Source organism: Eriocheir sinensis, chromosome 25 (genome assembly GCF_024679095.1).
Source record: "Eriocheir sinensis breed Jianghai 21 chromosome 25, ASM2467909v1, whole genome shotgun sequence".
Lineage (NCBI taxonomy): Eukaryota > Metazoa > Arthropoda > Malacostraca > Decapoda > Varunidae > Eriocheir > Eriocheir sinensis.
This window is the reverse complement of record NC_066533.1, coordinates 9,229,512-9,249,213: the sequence shown is the minus strand read 5'-3', so window position 1 is coordinate 9,249,213 and position 19,702 is coordinate 9,229,512. Positions and strand designations below refer to the sequence as shown.

Here is a 19,702-nt window from a genome sequence, read left to right as displayed (position 1 = left end):
GAGAATGTGTGACATAATAGTATGAAACACCTAAAGTAGAATCAGGGAGGAAGAGAGGATGTAAAATACAGTATACGATAAAACAATAAACTTGATCATCAACTCACTTTCCAGGTTAACTTTCTGCCCTTCAAGGTCAGCCAACATCCTCTTGACCTCCTCTGCCTCAAGCAGGCGGTTGCCATCCGTGTCGTACTTAGCAAAGAACATCTCAATTTCCATATCAGAGAAGTTGCATCTGAGGAGAAACAATATTGCACATGAAATACATGTACTGTATGCAGCAGGAATTAGAAAATCCATGATAACAAGAAGTCAGGTATGGAAGTAGAAAGGGATTCCCAGCCCTGTTATAAAGACATTAAACATTTGTCAATCCAGAGAATCACGAGAGGTAAAAATGTATGTATGGAGGTCAAGAAGAATAGTTTAGTTCTGCCAGGTTTTATCTATGCCTTTGAAACATTGGCATGGAAAGTCACAAGAGGCAAGAATATGTGCAACAGAAATAAATTACCTGAGGAAAGCATGCTGAATAACAAGATGGAAACATGGAAATGCAGGCAACAGAAAGCCTATTGGCTCATTACGAGGTTGCCTGATTTGATTTAATCTGCTCGACAGCCACTTGGGGCCTGGGGAGCAGATGAAAGCACCTCGACATTGAGGAGCGGATGAAAGCACCTCGATATTGAGGAGCAGATGAAAGCACCTCAATATCAGTTTACTCCCGACGCAGCGAAGATGGGATGGTATGAGTAATGAAGGAGTATTAATGTGGTGTGGATGTGAGAGTAAAATGTGAGGAATGCAAAGTAAATGAGTGAAGCATAATGGTATCAGAGTTCGAGATAGGTAGACCATCACCATTACTACAATCATTAAAGCATAATTTCTCACACCAAGCACAATGACTGACTAATGAACATGCTAACACTTCGTAAAGCAGGAATACCTTTTTAAATTTGTTCGTATCTCATCAAATGACAACATGCCATCTCCATTGTTACCAGAGAGCTTGAGAGCATTCTGAATGTCAACAATCTTGTCCCTCTTGCCCAGCTTCCCCATCATGTTGTTGTAGCCACGCTTGAAGTAGTCGGCAATCTCAAACTCATTCCGCTGACTGGCAATCTCTGCTTTCACCTCTGTGTATGTGTCGTTGATGATGGCCAAGAACATATTCTGGAATATAAATGTACATGTCAAAGGTCAGAGAATCATTTTTCCTAATATGGCAAGTGACTGAGAGGATATGAAAGTGAGATGAAAAGTTTATCACTCTTGTCTATGCGTCCTCTGATTCTGAAGTTAAAATCAAAGAGCTTTTTTCCTTGAAAGTATGATAATGTATTTAAAGAGATAAAGCATAGCAAAGTGAGAGTATATAAAATAAATACTAATTTTCTTGACCTCTGTAAAATCTTCAAACTAGCTGTGATATATTCCTTACTTAAATTTTTCATTACTGGCAATATTGTTTCTTAGAATTATCACTCACCAGCAGAACAAAGAAGACAAAGAAGACATAACTGATGAAGAAGATTGGCCCCAAGATTCTGTTGGCTTCCTCAATATCATGGAAGTTAAAGTCTCCCAAAATTGTTCGCAGCAACGTGAAAACTGCATCCATGAACTTTCTGAAGTCATACACCTGAAGAGGAACATGGGAAAGGATGACTATGCGTACCTATTTTCCACGAGCTTGCAGCATCAATAAACACCTAATAGAATGGACAATGCAATCACTCACATTCCTTTCAAGTATTCCCACTGATAACAAAATGCATGACTACAACATCACATAAATACAAATCATATTTTTTACTAACCTGCGTACCAAACAGGAGATACCCGAGCTGTGCAAATGCGAAGAACACAATGAAGAACATGATGGCAAAACCAGCAACGTCCTTGGCACACTGTGGATTAAAAACAAAGCTTAAAACATCAGCTCAAAGAATATATATTAAAATGATTATATTAATCCAATGGACATCATCATCATTTTTAACTTTCCATTTCATGCCTTACTAAGGTGAGAGATTACCTGCAGAGTGAGCAAGAGCACAGTCATGGTCATATTAAAATATATCGCCCAAACAAGTTGACTGCATACATTCAAAGAGAATTAAATTTTAACAAAACATTATCACTGCACAATGTCCTATGTCTCACCCATTGGTTGAATTGATTACTCATGATCAATTAGAATGGGTTATTAGATATGCACGACCTTAAACTACACTAAAGGTTTTTATATTTATGAAAACTAATTATTCCATCACTTACTCTTGAAAGTGTAGAGGACAGTTGTGTCATTGTCTTGTTGAAGGAAATGTACTTGAACAGCTTGAACCAAGCAAAGAAGACACATACAGCAACAGCATTGTTAAACTGTATCTGCCAGTAACCCAAGAATTCAAAGTCTGCAAAGATGTTTGGGTCTTCTAATAGCTCTTGTAGCTTGGAGCTGATGGTAAAGAAGCAGAAGACATTGAAGCCAATGCACAGGAGGGATATCTGAGGAGACAAGAATTGTTAGGTCACAAACATGCTCTATTTCCTGCACATTATAAAGCATGGACAAGTTATTTGCACACGTTGTAGTCAATATCCACACGGACCTGACATTCCTCCATAGAAAAAGAAATAACAACGGTTCTGGACCACTTGACATACCGCAATGACCAACAAGTCTAAGATGTTCCAGGTGCTCTTGAAGTAGGACCACTTGAGTGCCTTGATCTCTATGGCCTCCTCAATGATGTAGTAGATTATGAAAAACACAAAAATGCATTCACACGCCAACACAAAGAAGTCATTTGGGGTGACGTAACGCAGCAGCTTCACCGTCCTGAACTCCCATGATGGAATGATGCCGCCCGTCGCTGGAAACTCAAACACCAGCCTAAAGGGGTGAAGCTTGATTTAATACTGATGACTTCATTGAAACATACACTTAACACTGATGACCAAGAAGACAAACGTAAACACCAAATGCTGTTGGCTTCAAGAAAATGTAAACTTCACTCAGATGACTTCACCAAGACAACTTGGCAATGATGGCTTCAAAAGAACATATACTTTACAATGATGACCAATTGAACAAAGGCTTGACACTTTATGCTGATGACTTCAAGGAACAAACTTAACACTGAATATTTTAAGAAAATATAAATTCGACACTGATAACTTTGAGGGAAAATAAATGCCAAGGAAATATAAACTCACTGCTTATCTTGTATGACTTACATATAAACAAATCTTGCTCTATCCTACTTTAGTTTAAATATTTAAATGTACAAAAACTGAGAATTTTCAAGTTGTCCTTTTATTTGATTTGTATTAATGTTATTCTATTTCCATTCATGTACTGAATAGAAAAATATGTTCAAAGCTATCAAGTGCATTTGAACAAAACATTATACTCACAGCTACATATTGATTAGAATACAATTATAGTCACAGCTATTAAATATTTTTATGTGAAGAATAAATAACTGATCATTCAATCAGCTCAAATGCTAACTATTTACTAGTCAATAATCATTAACACCACTATTCTATGGAAAGAAATTAACAAGTCATGTACAGTCATCAAAAATATTATCAAACATTCTTAGGTTGATGGAACAGGATTTGAGTGAAAATAGACATGGTGGTATTGGTTAGGCAGGTACTGACGGGCAGGGTGTTTGATACTTTTTTGATGAGTGTACACAAGGGCAAAGATCTTGTGCAGTCCCTGTTTCCTCACTTGATGACACAGAAGAGGTTGATGTTGGCATTGTACACAGTGAAGTCGTAGAACACAGCTCGGGTCCCTCTCTGGATCCACAGCTTCTCACGCAACTCGGCAAGAATGATTTTTGTTACGTTTCTGTTTGAACCAAGGTCCTGGAAAAGGTTGAGAGGTGTTCATAAATTCTTTCATCTCTTTATCTTTTATCTTTTTATCTTTACATTTATCATCCATGTTGTATGTGAGTTATCTATTTCTCTGCACCATTCCACTTGTATTCATATCAGGGAAAATTATGGTGAGATATAAAAATGGAATGTTACCTAATAAAAGTCTGGAAGTCCAACTTTATTTAACTATTTCATTTCTCTATTCAGCTTAATTATCCATTTTATTTTTTCCATGTGATATGAGCGCCAAATGGAATGCTCTGGTAAACCAGTGAATACAACAAGCAAGCAATGCAACAAAACTGAAGACATATAATGTTGGCATTGTACACAGTTGGAGGCTCACCACATAGCTGCCGGCTCCTGAGTAGTGAGCAATCTTGCCCCAGTGGACAGACCCATTCAGCTGCTTCTCCGAAAAATACTTCCACCTGGGAAAGGCATTAATCCATCTTCAGTTACTCTGTTCTTGGTGCCTTGGAACTCACTCAAGATGGGACTATGGCTACTGTCTATGTATTGTTCTTAAATACTATAGTCCTCACTTTCTTACTCTCCCCTTATTCATCAGCACAAAATAACACAGAACAGGACTTCGTGTTTTACTTATGGAATGTGGAGGTGGGTGTTTAAGTGTGATTTGAGAGGGTATGAAGAGAGATGTAGGCTACTCAGTAATTTGGCCAGGGGCGAATGAGGAAGGGGAAGCAAGGTGTTGAATTCTTAGTGTCTCCTTGGATATAGGCATACATAGTCATGTATAACATGGCTCTAGAATAACATGCATGATGAGGGATACAGAGTTAGTATAGTATGTGTGGGTGGGTGCATATGTCAAGCAAACATGAATAAGAGAAAATTATAATGAACTTTTGAGAATAGTTGAATGACCATCTAAACAAGTTCAAAAAGGGGTTATACTTTTGAGGGGAATATGAATGCATGAGTTGGTAATGTACAGATGAAGTGTGGTTGAAGTGGGGTGAGAATGGAATTAGTGGAAATAGTGAGCACCTAATGGACATGTGCATAGAAAGGTGAGAATTGTGATCATGATGCAAAGGAGGGAATGGAAAGGAAAGGAGGAAATGTAAGAATACTAAGAACTGAAGTCTCTCCTGGTTTGCCATTCGTTAATCCGGTAGCAGCGACGGGCCAAATTTGTGGCTTTGCCGTGTACCAGCAGCGGGCCACATTTTTGCCATGATATAAACCCCCAAAAATAGATGATGCATAAATTGATCACAAATGCGTTGATATATATTATGAAGTGGTGTGCGAGAGCGATGATTTTTTCTCATTAATTCGCTTAGAGGGGCCTTAAATTAAGAAACATGATCTCCGCAGCAACTAGGTTAAGGAGTTACAGAAGGAAACAGATTTTTAGATACAGATAAACAGACATAAACGTGGAAACATAATATAATGCATACATACAAATATACAAACAAATCATAGTGAAAAGCCGTATCTCTTTCATGATCCGAGGCTATAACTTACGCGGTAGTATTCTCTCCATTAGGGCTGAACTCTGAGGTGTCTTCGTTGGCTGGAGCGTATTCACTGAAGCACTGACGGATGACTCGCTGGAAGTCTGGCGGTATCTCACACGATGTATTGTGGACTCTTAACTGAAAGGCATTGATCAGTTTATGCCGCTGCTACCTACAACTGCCCATGAAATAATCAAATAAGTCACTGAACTGCTGCGTGAAATGTGAGTTTCGAAATTTAATTAGGTGGGCTTATTTCATGGCCAGATAATATTAACAGTTCCCCTTCTGATTGTGATACTCGTACTTTGAATAAATATCACGACACGAAGCCATTTTTTTTAACATTGAGGAGAGCGATTGTTAGGTTATGTCAGTTTTACACCACAGCTGCGCCAGGTACAACATCCCACAATACAAATCGTTATGGGGCTATTACACTGGGTAAATTTTCCATGGATCTTCTGTCAAACCACGATTTCCGCTAGCGTGGTTCTCATTTGTTTCTTGTTATTGCTGCTGATGATGATGGTGAGTAATACCGTCGTCCTTCAGTGAAATCTATCGTAGCTTTTGAAGATCGAGGACACGTCAGAAAACCACGGAAATATGAGAACCATGCCAGCGGAAATCGTGGTTTGACTGAAGATCCACGGAAAATTTGCCCAGTGTACTAGCCCCTTTACCCTTGTGCAGCACCGACCTGCCTGACGCGGGGCACGCCCAGGAGTCTGTTCTCATATAGAATGTTGCGGTCGTCCTTGGTAGTGTCCGTCTCGCTCACGTCGTACCAGTGTTCCCAGTACAGGCCGTCCAGCAACACGTTCTCTGAAAACTGTTCGGGAAGGGACACGCACGTTATGTACAGCCATAAATATGCAAAAACACCAAACTACATAATAATACTCTATGGTGTTAGCTTGTATGGTGTCACTACCGTGCCTATTAAACAAAAAGTTACCCTACCTCAGATCTAACTTGCTTCAGCTGGTTCGAAATGACTCATGAAGCATCTCATCTTCACCTCCTGACACATTCATATTAATCTGGTGGTTAAATAGGATCTTCTTCTTTTCAACTGTATTCAATTGGAACTGACTTCGCACGCCATACGATTCCCCTTATAATTAAACAAGTGAATTTTACCAACTTAGTTAAGTGTGTAATTAGAGCTTATCGTATATACCCGTTCAGTGACCGATCCTGTGAAACATTTGGCCCTTTCAAAGCTATTTTATAACTGATTGACAAGTAAATTTAAGCTCCTAGAAACACAGAACCCGCGCATTCATCGTCCTCTTGTAGTTAGCGTAAGAAAAGTTATTAAGACGGTACTTCTACACAACACAAAAAATAATAAGTGAATAAACTCCCCGGCTTCCGATCAGAGTTTATATTTTGTGAGGTTCTGTTTTCAGTGGAGTAGCCGCATATATACTTCACCTTTATCTCATCCACAAGTCAACTGTTCAAGCTACCACACATTGCCCATATTCAAGCATTTCCTTGCACTTCCTTATATTGCAATGATTAGTCTCCCCCTCTTTTTTTTTTTTTTTTTTCTTCCTTACTTTACTGTCAATGCTTCTTTTATTTTTCTTATCCATGTTTAATCATCGAGGGGACTTTGTTTGGGTCTATATCACGTATTTCTTTATATTTCCTTGATCCTCCTCCTCCTCCTCCTCCTCTTCCTACTACTACTACTACTACTACTACTACTACTACTACTACTACTACTACTACTACTACTACTACCAATAATAATAATAATAATAATAATAATAATAATAATAATAATAATAATAATAATAATAATAATAATAATAATAGCCGCAGCTTGGACTTCTATCACATTACTCTGTCCTTCCTTTCCCTCACGCTTTCCCTTCTCTCCTCCCTTCACATCCAATGAGTCTGACTGTGTAGTACTAGTCATTGGGGTGTGTGTGTGCTCTCCGTAATACAAGGGGTCAACGCCCTGAGCCAAATTCACCTTCTCTAACGCGTGGGAGAGCTAGTCTAGATCCGCGGGTACGCATTTTTTTTTTTCGTTACTAAATGGCGGGTACGGATAGACGAAACACGGAGGAAAAGCAGGATGACAAAATGAATAGAGACGGTGGTTATGACACACACACACACACACACACACACACACACACACACACACACACACACACACATACTGAATAATTACTGATGAATGGGACCGCTTTACCAAATGAAATCGTGTGTGTGTGTGTGTGTGTGTGTGTGTGTGTGTGTGTGTGTGAAAAAAATATTACGGAACAATAAAAGCTTAACAAAATCTTGTAAAAAAAAAAAAAAAAAACAGGTATGAACATATTGACACACACACACACACACACACACACACACACACACACACACACACACACACACACACACACACACACACACACACATACACACACACACAGATTGGATTTGTTGAAATTGACAAAGTTGAAATACAGAAAAGAGATAAAATTTAATAATGATGTTTAAGGCAGTAAGGGAGGATCTTCTGACAAGGACTAATGAATGAAGAAGAGACCTTGAAAACACGTTGAAGAAGACTAGATGTGGTGATAAGGTCAAGATATTTAGTTTTCCTTAACACAACTATTGGTGTTTGGGATGAGTTGGAGGAAGAGGCGGTGCAGGCAAGGAACATCCACGACTTTAAAAACTAAGCTGGATAGAAAAGTGGAAATGGAGACAGGGTAACATACTAACTCTAACCTAACGTAAACAAATCTAAGTTGGATAAAAAGTAGATCAGGAGAGAGGATAACACAAGACTGATTTTTCAAACGTCAAATCAGTCTTTATTAATAACAGTGTGGCTGATCTGTCTTATTTGACCTGTTTTTTCAAGACTTTGCTGATTTTTTTTATTTCACAATTACGACTGAGTTTGTAAAATGTCAACTTAACTCTGAAAATCCAAAACTAAATAACTCCGTTCTAAAACTGGAATTAAAAAGTCAAACTAACCACTAAATAAATACTAATACGGCGTTTAAGAATATTGTAATAGTGGAAACTAAGTAAAAGTAGAAGGTACATCCAAAAGAAAAGACAAGAATAAGCTAAAGTGAAGAAAAGAAAACAGCAGGCAAATCACTGGAAGCAAAGTGAACAGAAAAACATAGCTCAGTGCAGGGTGAAGTGTATAAGTGTGCACAGTGCAGTAACTAAGTGTGCGTAGTGAAGTATTTAAGTGTAGAGAAATACCAAGGAGGACCTAAGAAGCGATACAAGGCGGAACAGGTCAAAAGAAGAAGAAGAAGAAGTTTAACAAATCGCGTAACTCTAACCCTGTACAAAGGAGGACCTAAGAAGCGATACAAGGCGAAACAGGTCAAAAGAAGAAGAAGAAGAAGTTTAACAGATCCTGGCTTAAGTCTAACCCTGTACACTACTATTTGGCGACTAGGTCCACACACGTACCCTCCAGAAGTCGAGCACCTGCGTGGAGGCCCTGAAGGTGTTCTTGGTGTCGGGGTAGGGCGCGTCCAGGAACAGCTCGCTCAGCACCTTCGTGTAGTAGTACATCGTCGGGGAGGTCATGCCGAACGTGACTGGAGAAGGAAGAAAAGGAGGCGTGTCACTATTGTTATTATTATTATTATTTGGTTTCATAAGGCTGCCGATCGGGACTGCAGGAGGAATTAATTAAGCAAAGAGGCGATTAATATGAAAACCCTTAATTTCTCCTCCTTTTTTAGCGACAGGAGAGGAGGTAGCTACTTTCTGATTATACTTACAGGAGTTAGTGACGGGAAGGAAGTGCACACGAAATATTTTCTGGTAAACTGACAGGAATATATATATTTTTTCGAACTTCTTAACTAGAAGCTGCAAGCTCCTTCATTTTTTTATTTATTTATTTTTTTTTTTAGCCCTTAGCATGCATGTGTGCCATTTTAGAGAAAATATTTATTCATATGTATACTTAAACGAAGAAAAAATGCAAACTTGTAAAGGGAAGAAAACCATATCGTAAGGGCAGAGGAGCAACACCAAGGCAAATCAAAATAGAGAAAGAAAAAAAACCAAGTATATTCCACTACACGCCGTTCCCACGATAAGAAGATAAAGAAATAATCGAAGAGAACGTTCCTTTTTTCTTTTTTTTTCTCTCTTTTTTGGCTAGATGTGTCTTGATACTGCCCGCGTGAAAGAGGAACGACATACAAGCGAAAGGAAGGAAGGCGTACATTCTATAAATACTCGCGACAAGTGACCCTCAGAATGCATGAAGCGTAGCGAGGTGAAGTGTATAGTCGACCTGTAGCTAGGTGCTGTAGTTTACGTGACGAGCGGATTAACGAGGCGAGATAAAGGCGTACTACATATTATTTTCCGTGCGCCGTTTCGTAGTACAGTCACGCAACCGGAGAATGTTATACGCTTAAGACCCATATCCTCAAACATTTCGGGGCTCACACACCCACATTTGACAAGGCTTTCGTAATAGCTGTGTTAGTATTTCCAGGGGTGGTATCATGACCCTGCAGGCGGTAGTTTTGCAAGGTTTCCGCGCTATGAACGGGAAAGCGCCACTCTTGACAGCTCGACGTAGCTCCTGTGCCCTTAAAAAACGTTCCAACAAAAGCTCAAACGTTTCATACATAATACGCGTGTAAGGCCATTATTCTCAAACATTCCGGGGCTTACACACCTACATTTGATAAGGCTTTCGTAGAGGTTGTGTTAGTATTTCCATGGGTATAGTTTTATGAGCCTATAGTGACGATTTGACAAGGCTTCTGCACCATGAATGTGAAAATACTCATGACGACCCGACGAATCTTCTTTTTGGCCTTTGAAAATTGTTGTGAGAGTCGAAAGCGTCTGAGAATGCCACGTGTAAGACATATTTACATACATACGTTAGCAGTGTTACCTTTTTTAACGCACAGTGAGGCGTCATTGACCTAGATACACATAACCTGGAAGAATGCTGGTAAAGTAGTCAGTCTCGTTGCAAGTGTGCTAATATTATGATTCGTTTAATGTTTTTATCTTTTTTAATCATGTTATTATGAGCTTTTCTTTTTGTTTTTTCTTTATTTTTTTCTTTCTTATTTTCCCTTTTCTTCTTCTTCTTTTTCTTTATACATGATGATGTATGAAGGGGGAAAAAATGTGATGATTTATGAACAATAATAATAATAATAATAATAATAATAATAATAATAATAATAATAATAATAATAATAATAATAAGAAGAAGAAGAAGAAGAAGAAGAAGAAGAAGAAGAAGAAGAAGAAGAAGAAGAAGAAGAAGAAGAAGAAGAAGAAGAAGAAGAAGAAGAAGAAGAAGAAGAAGAAGAAGAAGAAAAACAACAACAACAACAACAACAACAACAAACTGAAAAAGAGAAAGAAAAAAAGAGGTTGGCAGGTGTAAATATTGTGTGCGAAAATAAAAATAAACAAACACCTCTCATATTAACAGTTAGAGAGAAAGAAAGACATTTTATCACTACATTTTCCTTTCTATAGTGAGGCTAACAGCTTATAACGATACACTACTAGGCCATTTTCTTGTCAATAATTCCACAGATTATAATAAAGTAAGCATCTAAGGGTGGGGCCACTTTCTATAACCCTTGAACGCAGCAGAGGATACAAGAGAGTCGCCATAAACCAATCCTCTATCGTCAGGTCCAGAAATAGAATCACAAGAACGAGAGAACTACACTGAGCTTAGGGTAGAGTGCGTGCGTGTGTGCATGCAAATGTACGAGGAAAGGGCGGGGTGGGGGAGGAGGGAGGGGGAGGGGACGGCGGGGAGGAGTGGGAGGGGAGTTTATGGTGGAGTGTATCATGAGCTAAACACCACACCGTCATGACTTGTCTGATCGTTGTAGTGGTGGTGGTGGTGGTGGTGGTAGGTTTACACGTGTCACTTTGTCGTGTCTCATAGTTCTCAGCATTTTTTTTTTTTTTTAAGTGTGCGTATGTAACTGTTACTGCTACTTCCATTACTACTACTACTACTACTACTACTACTACTACTGCTGCTGCTGCTGCTGCTGCTACTATAAATGACGAAGGTGGGAAACATAACTTAGGGTGACGGGCCGTCAATCGACAAAGGCCCGTTCCCCTTTTTAGGGGGTAAATCCTTAACGAACGAACATAACTTAGGGATTGCTTTGAATCGGTGAAGAAAAAGAAAAGATAATGCTAATGATGATGACGAAGAAGATGACTATTAAAGGTACTCACGGATGAAGATGATGATGATGATAATAACGATGATGATGATGATGAGGGAAAGAGTATAAAGATGTAAAGTCAGAGGTTCTCAAACTGGGTGCCGCGGCACCCTGGGGTGCCACGGACAGTGCCTAGGGGTGCCACAAATCATCATGAATTTTTAATCATCCTTTTTTTTCTTCTTTTTATGTTAGTCTGCATTTACAACTCTTAAGTTAGCTAATCTAATTCGGCTGATGAGTTCTGTTTGGGCAGGTACATATTGTACCGTATGTTAATTTTGGTTTGAGTATGGATAATAATTTTAAGTCATTAATTAAAGTAATTTAAACAGGTACAATTGTGTATAAGAAGTTGATTCATGTGAGGAGGGGGGGGGGGTGAAAAAGGGGTGCCCCAAAAGGGTTTATATAAGTTCAAGGTGCCATCACTGAAAAAAGATTGAGAACCTCTGATGTAGACGAATAAGAAAAAAGAAAGAAGAACAAGAAGAACAAAAACAACAAGAAAATTTAAGAATGAATGAAAAAAATAACAGGAAAAAAGTGGAAAAGACAGTAAAGAAAATTAATTAGAAAAATGATGACGATGATGATAATGATGATGATGAGGAGGAGGACGAGGACGATGAGGAAGGTGACTGAGGTAAAAGTACTAAATAATGCAAGGGATGATGGTGAAAATGATGAAGATGATGGTGATGACGATGAAGGAAGATGACTGAGAGGTAGTAGTAGTAGTACTCACTGATGCAGAGGACGATGAGGAAGATGATGTAGACGAGCAGTTCTCTCAGCGTGGTCCTCACATAGATCTCCCGGTCCTCCTTTTTGGTCATCTGCCGGGTGGCCCACATGCCTGAAGGAATAAATAAATAGGAATAAATAGATGGATAGTCGTAGTAGTAGTAGTAGTAGTAGTAGTAGTAGTAGCAGATGAAGGAAGGAATGACGGCGAGAAAAAGTTAAAGAATAGATAAGAAGAAAATGAAGAAATGAATGAATGAGAGAAAGAGTTCAAGAATAGATTGGGATAGATTTAACTGAAGGGATGGAGGGATGCATGAAGAAGGGAAAGTGATTAAGAAAGGAGATTTTTTTTGTGTGAAAGAAAGGAAAGAAGAGAGACAAAAAAGGACGAAGAGAAGGAAGGGAGAAAAGAAGGAAGAGAGAAATGAAGAGAAATATAATGAAAGGAAAGAAAGAAAGAAAAGAAAGAAGGGAGAAAGGAAGGAAGAGAAAAAGAAAGGAGAAGGAAAGAAGAGAAGATACGAAAGGAAGGAAAGAAGACAAGAAGAAATTAAAGAAGAAAGAAAAAAAGGAAAAGAAGAAAGGGGAAAGGAAGAAAATAAAGCAAGAAACAAAGGAAGGGAAGAAGGAAGAAAGAAAGAAAAAGAAAGTAAAACGAGAATTAAGAAATGCACACATATTCGACCATTGATTCCTGAGCTACACACATACACACATACATACATACATACATACACACATACATACACACATACATACATACATACATACATACATATTCACACGTAACCCTGAATCGTGTCTTCCCTTCAAATGTTTATCAAGGCAATTTATGTTTGTTTGTTTATCAGCTTTGTGTTTTCTTTAATACTTCAGTTCTTTTAAGTGGCGGCTGGATAATCTCTCTCTCTCTCTCTCTCTCTCTCTCTCTCTCTCTCTCTCTCTCTCTCTCTCATTTTCCGTTTCACACACACACACACACACACACACACACTGATGACGTCTTTTGTACAGTTATTCACACGCACGTTCTCGCTAAATAATCAGTTATGTACACACACACACACACACACACACACACACACACACACACACACACACACACACACACACACACACACACACACACACACACACACACACACACACACACACACTATACAAAACAACACAATCACAACAACACCTACTACTACTACTACTACTACTACTACTACTACTACTACTACTACTACTACCACTACTACTATTCCTCACATAATACCCCTTTTCTCACTTGGGATGACGTCACAATGATAATCTGTTAAGTTATGAAAGAGCCGAGGGAGAGAGGAGGAAGGGAGGGGAAGAGAAGAATAAAAGCGGAAGGGTGAGAAGAAAGAATCTGAAGCAAGGAAGAGAGAGAGAGGAGGAAAGAAGGTGCGAAGGAGTAATGATGAAACGAAACTGAATGGAAGGAAAGGAGATAAGAGATAGATTAGGAGAATGTGGGAAGGAGAAGAGGGAGAGAAGAAAGGAAAGGAAAAAGAGAAATGGATGATAGGATTGATAGGGAAATTGAGACTGAGAAAAGGAAGTCAAAACGAAGAGAAAGAAAACGATGGGAAGTGGAGGTAAAGAAAGGGAAGGAAAAGGAAAGAAGGGAAGAGATTAAAAGGGTAGGGAATGGAAAACGGAAGGAAAGGAGAAGGGAAGGGAAAGCGAAAAAAAGGATAATAAGGCAAGGAAATGAAAAGGAAGGGGAAGGGAGGAAGAAAGGAAAAGGGAATGGAAACCGAAAGGAAAACAAAAGGAACGGAAAAGAAGGGTAGAAAATGAAAGGAAAGAGAAGGGAAAACAAAAGAAAAGGAAGAAGAATAGAAAATGAAAGGGAAGGGTAAAGAAAAGGAAAAGGAAAGGAAAAGAAGGGAAGAGAATGAAAAGGAAGGGAAGGCAAGGAAAGGGAAGGAAGGGAAAATTAAATGAAAGGAAAAGAAAGGTAGAAAATGAAAGGGAAGAAAAGGGAAAACAAAAGAAAGGGAAGAGAAGGGAAAACAAAAGAAAAGGAAAAGAAGGGTTGATAATGAAAGGGAAGGGAAAAGAATGAAAAGGAAGGGGAGGGAAAAGGAAAGGAAAGGAAGGGAAGAGAATGAAAAGGAAGGGGAGGGAAAACAAAAGGGAAGGAAAATAAGGAAAATGGAGGCAGAAATTTTAAGGGAAGGGAAAAAAAGAAGGAAAGAAGGGAAAAGAATGAATGGGAAAGGAAAGTGGAAGGGAAAACGACAGGAAAGAAAAAGATGGGAAGATAACAAAAGGAAGAGGAAGGGAAAAAAGAAAAGGAGACGAAAAGAAAGGAAGAGAAAGAAAAGGAATGAGAGGGAAAACGATAGGGAAGGAAAAGGAAAATGGAGGTAAGGAAAGGGAAGGGAAAAAAAGGAATGGAAAAGAAAAGAAGAGAATGAATGTGAAGGGAAGACTTTTTCTCTTACCTGTTTAACCCTTCCCTTCACCTGTTGACCCTTCCCTTCACCTGTTGACCCTTCCCTTCACCTGTTGACCCTTCCCTTCACCTGTTAACCCTTCCCTTCACCTGTTAACCCTTCCCTTTACCTGTTGACCCTTCCCTTCACCTGTTGACCCTTCCCTTCACCTGTTGACCCTTCCCTTCACCTGTTGACCCTTCCCTTCACCTGTTGACCCTTCCCTTCACCTGTTAACCCTTCCCTTCACCTGTTAACCCTTCCCTTCACCTGTTAATTCGCCCCTTAAATCACTTCCCTGACCACATCTCTAATTCTCTCCCTCATCATCCATTTATGTTCCAAGCACTTTAATTAAGGTGACAAATCCCACCACACACACACACACACACACACACACACACACACACACACACACACACACACACAGTCAAGGTTGGTCATGCACAGTTTAGGAGGTCTCTGTGTGCACTCTGGCAAGTAAGGGAGCTGTTACACGCACACATATACACACACATACACACACACGCTCTTTCCTCACGCACACAGACACACAGACAGACAGGCAGGCAAAGGAGCAGCTAAAGACCGTGTGTGTGTGTGTGTGTGTGTGTGTGTGTGTGTGTGTGTGTGTGTGTGTGTGTGTGTGTGTGCCAGATAATGAAAGTGACAGGCAGTGAGATAAGCCTTTTAACAGTATACCAATAACAAGACATTGAATCCTTGCTCGATCTTCTTTATATTCGTTCTCCTATTCTTCTTATTTCTCTTATGTCAATCTTTTCATCGTCCTCCTCCTCCTTCGTTTTCTCCTTCTTTTTCTTCTTATTCTTCTTTCTAGGCGTCACCGTGGTCAGCATTTCCCTTCTCTTCTTCAATGCTTCTCGTATCTTCTCTTTCTCCCTTTCTTCATTCTCCTCCTGCTTCTCCTATCTACTCCAATCCTTCACCTCATCTCCTGCTCCTCCTATTTTCTCTCCTCTTTCTCCTGCTCCTCGTTATCTGCTCTAATCCTTCACCTCATTTCCTCCTCCTCCTATCCTTCTCCTCTTCTCCTGCACCTCATATCTTCTCTCCTGTTCCTCCTCTTTCTCATTCTCCTCCAGGCCCTTCGATCTTCATTCCTCCTTCTTCTGCTCCTGCTCCTCCTCCTATCATTGTTCCTGTTCCTCCTCCTCATCATCATCATCGTCATCGTCGTTACCGTCACCATAGGTCCTCATCACAACACACGCCTCCTCACGTCAATACCACAACCTAGATATTTACTCGCATACTCCACGTGACCTTCAAACTTTCTTTATCTTCTCTGTTTTTCTTCTTTTTCCTTTACTTTTTCATTATCATCATCATCATCATTATCACTATCATCATCTTCTTCTTCTTCTTCCTCTTCTTTTTCTTTTTCCTCTTCTTCTTCTACTTCTATATCTTGTTCTTTTCTTGTTCTTCTTGAGGTTTCTTCTTGTTCTTTCTTTCTACTTCATCTGCATTTCTTCTTTATATTTCTTCTTCTTCTTCTTCTTCTTCCTCTTCTTCTTCTTCTTCTTCTTCTTCTTCTTCTTCTTTTTCTACTATTACTGCCTGTTATTGTGCTGCTGTTAATTCTTATGTATTATTATTTTTCCTTCTCATTCTTAGTTCAACTCCTGCTCCTCCTCCTCCCCCTAATCTTCCCCTCTTCCTCCTCGTCTTCCTCCTCCTTTACGATCTCTTCTTTCCCTTTGTATTGTGGCTTCTCCTCCTCCCCCCCCCACACCCTCTCTCTCTCTCTCTCTCTCTCTCTCTCTCTCTCTCTCTCTCTCTCTCTCTCTCTCTAATCCAAAACAGTATAGTGGGAGCGGGATGGAAGGGACAATACCTCCTTCTATTTATGCTCCTCCTCCTCCTCCTCCTCCTCCTTCTGATCCCCCTCCTCCTCCTCCTCCTCCTCCTCCTCCACAACGTCACGCTCTCGAATCACCACGGCGACTGTAAATATGTTTTGATAGTGGTGTAGTGGTGGTGGCGATAGTGAATAGTAGTAGTAGTAGTAGTAGTAGTAGTAGTAGTAGTAGTAGTAGTAGTAGTAGTAGTAGTAGTAGTAGGTAATATTAGAGGTGTTAGTGGTAGTGAAAGCAGTTAACAAATACGAGTAGTGACGCAAGCGGAGTTACAGTAGTAGTGGTGGTGGTAATGGTGGTGGTGGCGTAGTGGTGGTAGCAATGTAGTGATGTTGTTGGTGGTGGTTTTGTTATTAGTGTTGGTGTTTGGTGGTGGTTTTGTTATTAGTGTTGGTGTTTGGTGGTGGTGGTGGTGGAGGTGGAGGTGGTGTTGGTGTTGGTGGCGGTGGTGATAGTGGTGGTAATGTAGTTGTTTGTTGTTAGTTGGTGTTAGTGTTGCTGGTGGTGGTTGAAACGTCGTTGTTGGTAGTAGAGATGTTGTTTGTTGTTACTGTTGTTGTTATCGTTGGTGGTGGTGGTGGTGGTGGTGATGTAGTTGTTTGTAGTTAGTGTTGGTGTTAGTGTTGCTGGTGGTGGTGGTAATGTCGTTGTTGGTAGTAGAGATGTTGTTTGTTGTTACTGTTGTTGTTGTTGTTGTTGTTGTCGTTGGTGGTGGTGGTGTTGGTGGTGAACCGGTAAATGTTTCGCCTGAACCACGTGCACTAAACAAAGGATTACTGAACTTTGACGTAACTGTGTGTGTGTGTGTGTGTGTGTGTGTGTGTGTGTGTGTGTGTGTGTGTGTGTGTGTGCGCGCAGTTAGTTCTGGAAAAAAAGGAGGGAGGGAAGGTAAGAGGGACGGAAAATGAAAGAGAAGGATGGTCTTAACGCAATAACAATGATAAGAAAAACAACGACAACAGGAACACCAATAACAATAGCATCATAATTAGAAAGAAGAACAAATAACAGAGAGAGCAAGGGAAGGGTATAAAAGGAAGGGTAGAAAGACAGGTAAATAGATAACCAGGTAGGTCGTTAATGAGGAAGAAAGGTAGATAGGACAGGTAAGTATTTAAGTAGAAAAGTAAATATAAAGGTAGTTAAAGAGGAAGGTAGGATGTAGGTAGATGGATAAGTAGGTAGGTAGGGAAGAGAGTAAGAGAGAGAAGGGAGGGGAGAAAGATCACGTACTACAAAAGGGTGAAGTTATACGAAGGTTAGCGAGGAAACATGAGCCTAAGGGACGGGAATAGAATGTTGTAGAGAGAGAGAGAGAGAGAGAGAGAGAGAGAGAGAGAGAGAGAGAGAGAGAGAGAGAGAGAGAGAGAGAGAGAGAGAGAGAGAGAGGAGAGAGAGAGAGAGAGAGAGAGAGAGAGAGGAGAGAGAGAGAGAGAGAGAGAGAGAGAGAGAGAGAGAGAGAGAGAGAGAGAGAGAGAGAGGAGAGAGAGAGAGAGAGAGAGAGAGAGAGAGGAGAGAGAGAGAGAGAGAGAGAGAGAGAGAGAGAGAGAGAGAGAGAGAGAGAGAGAGAGAGAGAGAGAGAGAGAGAGAGAGAGAGAGAGAGAGAGAGAGAGAGAGAGAGAGAGAGAGAGAGAGAGAGAGAGAGAGAGAGAGAGAGAGAGAGAGAGAGAGAGAGAGAGAGAGAGAGAGAGAAGAGAGAGAGAGAGAGAGAGAGAGAGAGAGAGAGAGAGAGAGAGAGAGAGAGAGAGAGAGAGAGAGAGAGAGAGAGAGAGAGAGAGAGAGAGAGAGAGAGAGAGAGAGAGAGAGAGAGAGAGAGAGAGACACTACTGACGGTGCAGGGGGAGGTGGCAATTATGTAAGATCGTGAGGTAAGGAGGGGAGAAGGGATGACATGACTTCTGACTTCAGTTAGGTAGGAAGGTAGAGAGACAAGTGGGTAATTAGGTAAGATAGTAAACATTTAGGTAGGGAGGACAGGAAGGGAGGGAAGGAAAGCAGCAATGGTTCCTAATGTCACTCGGTAGGTAAGAAGGTATTTTGAGAGGAAGGTAGGAAGATAGAGATATTGCTATGTTGGTATTTAAAATGGAAGGAAGAAAGATAGTAATAGGAAGGCAGGTTAGGTAGTTAATGATAAAGGTAGGAAGAAAGGAAGATAGGGAAATATATAAACCGGTAGGTAGTTAAGGAGTAAGGCAGGAAGGTAAGGAGATAGGTAAGTAGGTAGATAATCATGTAGGAAGGAAGAAAGGGATAAATAAGCAGGTGGGTAGTGAAGGAGGAAAGGCAAGAAGGTAAGGAGAAAGATATGTAGATAGGTACAAAGAGGAAGGTAAGAAAATAGAGGTAGCTAGGAAGAAAGGTAGGAAGACAGACAGATAGACAAGCAGGTAAGTAATTAATGAGGAAGGAAGGTAGGTAGGTTGGGTAGGTATTCAAAGATGAAGGTAGGAAGACAGAGACAGGTAAGCATACAGGTAACTAGGAAGGAAGGTAGGAAGACAGACAGATAGACAAGCAGGTAAGTAGTTAATAAGGAAGGAGGGTAGGTAGGTAGGTTAGGTAGGTATTCAAAGATGAAGGTAGGAAGACAGAGACAGGTAAGCATACAGGTAACTAGGAAGGAAGGTAGGAAGACAGACAGATAGACAAGCAGGTAAGTAGTTAATAAGGAAGGAAGGTAGGTAGGTAGGTTAGGTAGGTATTCAAAGATGAAGGTAGGAAGACAAAGACAGGTAAGCATACAGGTAACTAGGAAGGAAGGTAGGAAGACAGACAGATAAAGCAGGCAAGTAATAAAGGAAAGGAAGAGAACAATAACAATTAGGTAGGGACGTAGGTAGCCGTAGGTATGTAAAAAGAAAGGTAGGAATATAGGAAGATAGATAATTAGGCAGGTGCTTAAGAAGGAAGGTAAGAAGATAGGGATAAGAAGCTATTGAGGAAGGTAAGGGGACAGCTAG

The 19,702-nt window shown here is 40.1% G+C and overlaps 1 protein-coding gene across 2 annotated transcripts in view; it reads right to left on the bottom strand.

Moving 5' to 3' along the window:
* The window catches only part of LOC127003306 (polycystin-2-like), a 29,774-nt gene that overhangs the window by 4,290 nt on the left and 5,782 nt on the right, over positions 1-19,702 (bottom strand). For both annotated transcript variants that reach the window (XM_050869785.1, XM_050869786.1), the window contains exons 3-14: positions 12,396-12,506; positions 8,868-8,998; positions 6,112-6,243; positions 5,416-5,546; positions 4,262-4,346; positions 3,761-3,900; positions 2,683-2,911; positions 2,293-2,523; positions 1,833-1,922; positions 1,502-1,654; positions 956-1,185; positions 108-238 (exon numbers count right to left, since the gene is read on the bottom strand). In XM_050869785.1, the coding sequence (XP_050725742.1) occupies positions 108-238; positions 956-1,185; positions 1,502-1,654; positions 1,833-1,922; positions 2,293-2,523; positions 2,683-2,911; positions 3,761-3,900; positions 4,262-4,346; positions 5,416-5,546; positions 6,112-6,243; positions 8,868-8,998; positions 12,396-12,506 (1,794 nt within the window). The remainder of the gene's footprint in view (positions 1-107; positions 239-955; positions 1,186-1,501; positions 1,655-1,832; positions 1,923-2,292; positions 2,524-2,682; positions 2,912-3,760; positions 3,901-4,261; positions 4,347-5,415; positions 5,547-6,111; positions 6,244-8,867; positions 8,999-12,395; positions 12,507-19,702) is intronic.